This window comes from Enoplosus armatus, chromosome 1 (assembly GCF_043641665.1).
Source record: "Enoplosus armatus isolate fEnoArm2 chromosome 1, fEnoArm2.hap1, whole genome shotgun sequence".
NCBI classification, from domain to species: Eukaryota; Metazoa; Chordata; class Actinopteri; order Centrarchiformes; family Enoplosidae; genus Enoplosus; species Enoplosus armatus.
In genome coordinates, this window is record NC_092180.1 from 25,762,477 (window position 1) to 25,771,885 (window position 9,409).

The 9,409-nt window shown below is 48.4% G+C and overlaps 1 protein-coding gene across 1 annotated transcript; it reads right to left on the reverse strand.

The window, feature by feature from the left end:
- Window positions 1–2,455: 2,455 nt before the first annotated feature.
- On the reverse strand, window positions 2,456–9,409 carry lrp3 (low density lipoprotein receptor-related protein 3). Its single transcript, XM_070910623.1, has 7 exons — window positions 9,349–9,409; window positions 6,797–6,935; window positions 6,510–6,715; window positions 5,378–5,994; window positions 4,623–5,095; window positions 4,106–4,238; window positions 2,456–3,340 (listed from the first exon to the last, which is right to left on the reverse strand). The coding sequence occupies exons 1-7, from the start codon at window positions 9,407–9,409 to the stop codon at window positions 2,456–2,458; spliced, it is 2,514 nt and encodes an 837-aa protein (XP_070766724.1).

A 9,409-nucleotide genomic window follows, 5' to 3' on the forward strand; every position in this document is an offset into this window, starting at 1 on the left:
TTAAGGCAACACACCTCTGTACATTACGAAGCAAGTAAGGACGTACATTCTGCAGCTACACCATTTCACTTGAAGTCAAATGAGGACAACAGGCTTTGAACTTAAATGAAGGTGCAAGGTGGAAAAAAAAAAGCACAAAATATGTAAAACTTGGAATGGTAAACTGATTTGTCTCCAGATCTCAAAGAAAGGAAGGGGAATCAGGACAGCTCCTTAGGCAGGAATTACATGTGAGGGGGGATGGAAACATCTCTAATGGCACATAACATGTAGCAGCCGTTTATGACAAAACTTCTATAAAAAGGAAGCACATGTAGCATGGAAAACAGCAGGAAAGACCATGTATTTAGTACAGAAACTTGACACTGCAGCTGAAAAACCAACCAGCATTTGGCTCCTGCTCATTGCTCATACTCTCCCTACCTACACAGGGTGACCTTTCTGTTCTGTATCATTAGCCTGCAGTAAAAGAGAAAAAAAAATGAAAGCAATACATTCTTTAGGAGTCCAAACAGTGATTGGTAAAGAGTCACCAGTGTCTATACCTCAGAGAGACAATCTTTACAAAAAAACATCTGGGACACAGGCGACCAGGTTCAATCAAGTTCAATGTTTGTCAAGGCAGAGAGAGAAATATAAAGTAGAACTAGCACAGGTCTCCACTGAAGACTGAAAAATAGAGGTCTTTGTTTTTACATCCTGTCATAGAAAATTCCACAGCATAGATACGAATTTCCAGTGGAATAAACCAGCGGTCCGGACGTCTGCCGCGACAAGCGTGCAGTCAGCAGCACTGCAGAGGCGCCGCTGGGATGAAGAGGACTCGACGAACAATCGATATTCTGAAGTGAAGCCTCTCTTCCCGACACTTCCTGGACATTCACATAAAACCTTCACTGCGCTGAATGGAAATCAGAGCAGACACCAACACATACACAAGTCAAGTTCATTCAAGTGTGGAAAGGCTTCCTTGAGAGGACAGTTTGGGTTTGATTTGAGGAGGACGAGGGTCTGAGCAGAGTTACAGGCAATATACTTGGACTCACTACCTTAGTTTCCATCCAAGTTTGGCTTTTCAAAATGGACGATATATCAAGTTATAAATGCTGAATTGAAATATATTTGATGCAACTTCCCAAAACATAACGAGAACGCTCTTGATGTTTCTTAAAAGGGGACACTGAAGTATCAATGACGAAGAGTAGCACTGGAAACGTTCAGTTCATGATGAAGAAACACTGACAACGGTTTGATTGAACCGCTGCATGATTCTGCACAAGTGTTAAAGGAATAGAGTGACATTTTTGGGGAATGCACTTATTTCGTCACATATAAGGCTACAACCAGCAGCCAGTTAGCATAGCTTAGCACAGAGACTGGAAATGGGGGGAAACAGCTAGCCTGGCTCTGTCTGAAGGTAACAAAATCCGACCAAGCAGCACCTTCAGACAGAGCCAGGCTAGCTGTTTCATCCTGTTTCCAGTCTTTGTGCTAAGCCAAACTAAGCTAAGCTAACCGGCTGCTTGCTCCAATTTCGTACTGAATGGTCAAACATGAGAGTGGTGTCAATCTTCTCATCCAACTCTCTGCCAGAAAGCGCACAAGTGTATTTCCGAAAATGTCAAACTTCTGTGGTTCAAAGATATATTAGTTGTATTGTAAAAGGTAGGCCTGGTGATATTTGATATTTTTCGTATTGTCAACAAATCCTATGAAAAGACCAAAACCAACAATGCATTGTGCTCCATTGTTGTCCAAAAACCATTAAAAACATATCAGTGAGCCACATTGTTGCACTGGGTGACATGTTACCTCATAACCATGAACACGGACACTGTAGTTTAATTGCCAATCAATCCCACATACACCGTCCTGCTGCCGCGAACACATACAAGTGGACCAAATGTGAACTCATACTATCAGACTATAACAATAATAATAACACCACCTCTTAAAGGGGGAGTAAGACAGAGTGGAGGATCTTTAATCAGATAAATTCATATGTGATCACTTAATAGGCCTTTATGGTTCACAGTATATAGCGGTGCATAATGGCTCTGGGTAACGACACAAAGGCTGCTTTGGCGTTGAGAGAACATTGCCAATGTTGAATTGGCACTGGTGGCCAGAATTGAGTTTGATTTTCTGGAATAAGCTGATGTCATGATGACTTTATGTCCACACAGGTTGAACAGGGGTGGGAGTCGACATTAAGCTCCCGTTTGACAAAGAGATTTACCGTACACAGACCATAAGCACTACCGATGCTGGTTTTATTAATCTTAGGATCTTCTTCACTGAATATTCTTCACTGCACCTCCTCCGTGTGGTGGACTAAGGTACGGGTCTCACCTCTGCATCTGGTGGCGACACATTTCAAGGACACTTTAGCAGAGCGGATATTGCTGACACCAGGTCTCAACAAGAGGGGAAGGAGAGTATCTTCCTAAACTCTTCAGCATGGCGTCGTCTCCCTCCCTGAATCTCCTCCCTCGTCATTAAAGGTCCTGCTGAACCTGCAGAGTCTGCTCTTGGCCTCCCTCCTCCTCCTCCTCCTCTCATCCCTGCTTCTTATTTCCCTGCTTGGCACTTCCACGGTAAAGTGGCTGTCGCTCTCCTCTTCTTTCACGGAAGAAGGCGAGGGCTCAGAAGGTGAAGTCACCTCCGGCCCCTGGGAGTGAGGGTAGGTTGTGGATGTCTGGGAGCTGCTGGGAAACACAGGGGGTGAGATAGGGGATAAGGGCCCCAAGGGGGAGTAACGTCTCAAGGAAACACCCTTTAGGTTAACAGCAAGCTCCAGAACCAGTTTCCTAGATGCCCGGGGGTGGCACAGGGGTACAGAGGTTTCCTGGGGAGTGGAAGGGGGTACGCTGTGGGCTGAAGAGTCACTCTGAACGGGGGTGGGGGGCTCACACTGTGGAGCCCTGCTGCTTTCCCTGCTGACAGGTGACAGTTCCTCTTCCTCTGGACTGTCCACTGACTGTGAGGAGAGAGGTGACGCAGGGCTCTCCGGCGTGCAGGGCTGCAGGTCCACGGAGCAGCAGGAGCCCGGCATACCCACCGCATCAACCTCATCCCCGAGCCCGGCTCCAGACCTGGCCCTTGTCTGGGGGCCCTGCACACTCACAGTTCGGTAACTGTGGAGCCCCAGTGTGATCTGTGTGGGTCCGGGGGAGTCGAGCAGGGGGGCGTGGCCTCTTGTTCGCCCTCCACTGTGGAACAGGCGACTCCACAGGTGGCCGAGGCGCCGGCGAGAAGAGGAGGAGGAGGTGGAGCGCCGCGTGGAGTGACGTCTGATCTGCCTGCGCATCGCCAACCGCAGGTTCTGTAACACAGAGGCCTGGACGAGGGGGAGACACAGAGAAACTATACTTTCTGTCTAACTGTCAAGCTCATTTTTTAATATTGAATAAGTGGCCTCTTACGGCCCTATGTTTGGGCTGGTTAGCTGTGGTGTATTAGGCGGTAGTCCATTTTTTGCACTTTTACTCCCATTTCCAAACAAACCTGCAGTTTTGAAGTTACGATATAGTGAGATCATGTAGCGTAGAGCCGCCATCCAAAGGAAGGAAGGAAGTCCTGACCTCCATAAAGCTGGTGATACATTTTTCTTTTAGGCTCACCGCTTTAAACCCAATAGACCATTTCCTCTGGATAACCAGCTTATTTTCCTGTTATGTCAAGTGGATTATTACAAGGATCCATTTTGCCACTCAAACATAAATCACATCTCACACACTATTTGTAGTAGCAGCATTACTGCGCATATGGAAGAGTGTTAATATGACTGACTGAGTCATAAAGGAATAGTTTGAGATTTTGGGAGATACTCTTGTTTGCTGTCTTGCTGAGAGTTGGATGAGAAGATCGATACCACTCTCACAGCTGTCAATATGAAATTGGAGCACGCAGACTGACTGGGCCAAGAAATAGCCGTGCACATAACGTCTTGTTGTTTTTGCACGTGTGCTGGTAGGCAGATTGTGTTACCTTCAAGAATAAGGTAATAAGTGTATTTCCCAAAATGCCAAATGAGTTGTATGCTCATATCCTGACTTTCAGGAAAACGGGGCACAGGGCATATTACTGAGTGTGAATGCATTACCTGGGTGGGGTTGTAAAGTGGGAAATCCTCCACTGGAGGAATGAGACCCTGGGCGATTAACTGGCCATACGACGGGGGAGCCTCTCTCTGTACAAACTCGGCCTCCATGCGAGTCATCTGAGTCTCAAAAGCTCTGCAGGGAGAGACGAAGAGAAGAAGAAGGAGAGCAGAAAGACAGCAGGACAGAAGAAGAGAGAAAGAATTAAAGTGATGTATACTGAGGGTGACCAAGTTTAAAGTGAATAGGAAAACATCTTAGTAGTACACTCAGCAGGGTTTCTGGCATCTGCATCATCACCAGCAATAAGATGTAATAACTATAACTGTGTGCTTTTAGGAGGAGGACTGACCTTGGAGATAAAACTTGTTGCTATGGTGACAGATTTATTCAGACTCAAAGCATTAAATAAATCAAACGGATGGAGAAAAACAAGTACATAACAAGTAGTGTAAGAAGGGGGACCAGTAATAAATGCTGGATAAAGAAATAGATAGAGGTGTTTGAGTGTGTCCATACCGGTACTCTCTGCTCCTGAGGGAGTGCAGTTTGAGGGCGCAGCCGAGGGCGATGACTAGAAGGAGACTGCAGACCAGACTGCCGATCAGGGCGGCCGTGATGACTTTCCGAGGCACCGCCGCCAGGCAGTCCCTCTCATCGCTCCCGTCCAAGCAGTCCTCCTGGCCGTCACACCGCCACGTCTCAAAGATGCACAGGTTGGTCCCGCAGTGGAAGTTTCCGGGTTGACAGTCGTAGCAGTTCTTCTCGTCCGACCCATCCGGGCACCTCTTCTGGTTGTTGCAGCGCTCAGAGGCCGGGTAACACACACCTGTGCCGCCCTCGCAGGGGAACTCCCCGTCTGGGCACGTCGGGCAGGCCTCCTCGTCGCGGCCGGACGGACAGTGCCAGTAGCCGTCGCAGCGTTGGCGTTCAGAGTAGCAGCCCTGGTCACTGCCACAGGGACGCTCACCGGGAAAACAGTAACCTTTGACCTGGGAGGACAGAGGAGACACACGTCATTGTATAGATGACGAGAGGACAACTGGCTCTCTGATGGATCCATTCTGTTTTCAAGCATACTAACCAGAAAAGTGTGGACAGACAGATATGGCGAAAGGACGTTTGAAACATTCAGTGTTGACAGAGAGGTGGGGAGGAAGGAGAAGCTTAAAGAGGGAAGTTGAAACTGTAAGTTGTGAGAGACAGATGGAGATGAATGAAGAGTTTAAATCTAGAGACAGTGGAATAAGATGCAATAATCCCTGTGTGTGTACCTGGTATGTGGCATTGAAGCCATGTCCTGGGCTGTGCGGCTGGGCCATGTACAAAACACTCATCTGTCCCCGACTCGACTCCAGCAGCGCCGGGCGCCTGTTGTTATGATACGACAGCACCTGCAAGAGGTGCTCTGCCCGCTGCAGAAGGCCATCGTAGACGTGCAGCGAATCTCCGGGCCCGAGCTGCAGGTCCAGCTGCAGCACGATTGGCTTGGGGTCCTGGGTGTCCAGCAGCCAGGAGCACCTCAGCTCCGCCACGGCACTCCTGTTAGCCCGGAAAAAATCTGGGGAGGCAAAGGAGCCGTAGAAGTTCCCCAGGCGCTTACCACAGGTGGTGTCGGGGCAACCCAGCTCGTCTGTGCCGTCGGGACAGTCGCGGGCTCCGTTGCAGCGCAGGGCGGCAGGCAGACAGCGGGTGGACTGGGCCTCGGTGCACGGGAGGGATCCGAAAGGGCAGAGGCCAGGCTGGGCCTCGGTGGGAGGGGGGGAGCAGCTGCGTTCGTCGGTGGCATCCCCACACTCATCCTGACCGTTGCACTTCCAGGAGCGAGGAAGACACTTCCCGTTCCCACACAGGAATTCATCTGACTGACAGCTGCTCTGACCCAGGTGACCTACAGAGAAGAGGAATGGACAGACTGCAACACCAGCTAACACTCAGTAGACTCTAACATAACACAGACTGACATGTTAGAATTTAGCTGAGTGCAACAGCAGCATGCATTTTGACTCCAAGTTCACACACAACCAACAGTGGTCTCCATAATACTCAGTATAATGGGTGTGACATTGACACTCGACATGGCGTTACTCTGTTGCAAGCACGAGGCCACAGCATGGGCCTTCATCAGCTCCTAGTGTCCCAAAACGGACACGCGTATTATCGCATTCTGATAAGCTGAGCAAGTAGCCTTAGTAGAGCCAAGTCCCAACAATGTGTGGTGACAAGGAAACGTATGTCTATGCAACAATGACATATAATTGAGTTAGTGTAATACATTACTGCATGTAGATATGAATATGCACCATCACACTTACAGCTGCTCTGGTAATCTTAAATGAAAATCTTATTTAAAATTTTGATTCACTCAGGTTAAGGATGGGACAACAGAGAACCTTCATATCTTACCTCTGATGTAGGAGAGGCGGAAGCCCTGGGCCTGCCCGGAGCTGTTGGCCTGAGAGTGGAAATAGAGCCAAACGCGCCCCCTGGTGGAGATGAAGGGAGGGGGCAGCATGGAGCCGCACAGCCTGAATTCCCCGTTCCACGTAGGAGTCAGCAGGAGCCAGTCTCTCACACAGCTTCCCGACTCCGCCACGTCAAAGTTACGGAAACTAGAGCGGAACATTGATCATTTCAGGTTCTTGCTCCACAACAAATGTCTTGTGTGTGCTGCAATGTGAGAGGGATTCTACCTGATGGTAATGACCTCTCCCTGGCCTCCCTGGATGTGCCAGCTGCAGTTGACCCCAGGGGGGTAGTTTAAAGGCCAGGAGGGACTGTAGATCACACCCCTGCGCTCTGTGTGGACCTCCACTCGCTCACTGCAGCCTGCTGGGTAACAAGGAGACAGAGGGAGATGGGAACAAACGCATTAATGAGGTCGGTCTCCACGGTCCTTCTGTAGACACGTGTCGCCAACCAAACATGTAATGACCTCCGCAGATCGGCACTAGGAACACTGACACTTGACAGATGTTCTAGCATCAACACGTTAAGGGATGTCGCCACATTGCTGCTACACTCTACAAAAGTGTGGAACACTTTATCCAGATCTTTTGCCAAAGCTGTCAAAACAATGCCTTGCCAAGACAAATGACCTCAGTGCCTTTAATGGGAGCTCTGTGTTGATCACATGGGGGCTGAAACAGAAGCAGCGGCAGTCAAACTGGCAGCCAAGGCAACAGCATCGCCTGCTGCCATCGCACCACTGCTCCAGGGAACAACACACAGTGCGAGGTGGCCAGGAGGAGACACAGTCCTCTGTGTAGAGAGCAGCCAATGACTCCTGCTGTTGTGTGACGAGACGAGGCGTCAGGATCCAGGTTCCATTTCTTTGTTTCACGACTGAAAACAGCGAGGAGAGTGAGGCCCTAATGTCTTCAGTTGGAACGTTAATGTCACATCAGTGGGAATGATTTTATACATAAAGAACATGAAGCCACCGATGTTTAATCATCTCATTACTGCTCAACGCCACAGCAGGAATGGCACACGCGCAAGAAGGAGCTGTCTAACAAGCCTCTTAATTAAAGCAGAGCCACAGAGACGGAACATTAGCCGAACTGCTTAACAATGATTATCCAACACCGTCACACAGCAGAGACTCTGCTCGGTTCTGCTGAGTGTGTGTGTTTGTTTCAGGCTTTCTTGATGAATCAGTAAAGTCAGCAGAGTGAAACAAGGGGAGGGGGGGGTCCTTTATAGCTCAGTGATGGATATTGACTACCGAGACATGGCTACCTTATCGCGCACGCACACACACACACACACACGAAACTGGACCGCACAATGTTGCTGTTTGGTGCAACGAGTTTTTGATCACAGTTTGGACTGTTTTTCACTACAGCAGATGTTCTGAATTACATTTTCTATGATCATCAATACATTTAATGACCATACTGTAGTCAAAGGTTGCCAAAATAACATGATGGTGCTGCTGACCAGTCAAAATGTTTCAAAGGAAGGAATACACAGTAACATACACTAGGTAAACTCAGGTAAAGTACAAGAACCTCAAATTATACTTGAGTACATTGAGTAAAGTTTTAGTTTTAGATTTCATTCCGCTGTGTTGCAGTATTAAGCCCTTCAATGTTTTCATTCCTGTTGTTTTCTGATTTTTATTTTCCTAAACAAACATTTACAGGCCTCACTAAAAATAAACACCTCAGCTTCCTGAGCTTCCTCAGCTCGAAATACAAGATCTCTGTGGTACTTTGTGCGTGAAAAGGTGCCAGGCCAACAAGCACTATCTGTTCCACAAGGACTCGCCACACTGTCGAAAACATTTCATTTAACAAGAGTCGGAGGGTCGTTAGATGTGTGAGTTGTGAGTCCTTGTGAAACAGACAGTACCTACTTTTTGGACTCCTGAACAGTAAAAACATGTGTGTGTGTGTGTGTGTGTGTGTGTGTTTTACACACTGACTGGAGGTCAACATGTACTGACAAGTGTTTGGGATAGTGTGTGTTTAATGGTGTGTGTGAAAACTTGCTCTCAAGGCTCAAAGTATGCTTCCCTCTCCTCGCGCGCGCAGACACACACACACAGACACAGACACAGACACAGACACACACACACACACACACACACACACACACGTCTAAAAACTGAAACCGTTGGACCTGTGTGTTGGTTTGCCAGCCTTCTCCTTTATTTCCATGCCAATAAAGTGCAGGATATGATAATAGAGAGAGAGGGAGAGGGGGGTGGGGGTGGGGGTGGGGGGGGATTGACTGGCTGCAGAGAAGCAGTGATGTAATGCTGATAGCAGCATCACATTTGTGAAAGAGCATCCATGTTTCCACACTAACCCTGATCATTTACCCACCACAGATCAATAACCCCCTGGCAGGTATCTGCAGAATGATGGCCTCATCTTCTCACTCCATCCGATCACAACAATGGAAACACTTGGTCTTCGTCTTTCACATCACTTTATCAGGCTGACACAGGGAAGAGCAGACAGCAGACCAACATCCACTCCTGTTCGGGTGTGAACAGCAGGTTTTCCAGCAGTGCTCTGCTGAGATACTCCGTGATATTCGGAGCTTTGTAAACTACAAGAGCTCCAATAAACAAGCAAACGACCTCCACCAGATACAAAAATAAATTCACTGGATTTTCTTGATAACTTGAGTCCCCTGCCACATTTCTCCGGCAGGACTTAGAGCACAGACACGTGAAACATGTGAAGGGGCTTCTCAGCGTTACGGCGGTGTAAAATGCATTGTTGTTTCTCACCTGCACAGAGCACAGCAGAGCGCAGCCACAGCAGTCCGAGGAGCAGCTCCGTCAGTCCCAT

Coding starts and splice junctions, on each gene's coding strand:
- lrp3 (XM_070910623.1), bottom strand. CDS start 9,409: ATGGGACTGACGGAGCTGCTCCTCGGACTGCTGTGGCTGCGCTCTGCT. Junction 6,716..6,796: donor GGAGAGGTCATTACCATCAG/GTAGAATCCCTC, acceptor GTTCCGCTCTAG/TTTCCGTAACTTTGACGTGG. Junction 5,096..5,377: donor GCTTCAATGCCACATACCAG/GTACACACACAG, acceptor CTGTCCTCCCAG/GTCAAAGGTTACTGTTTTCC.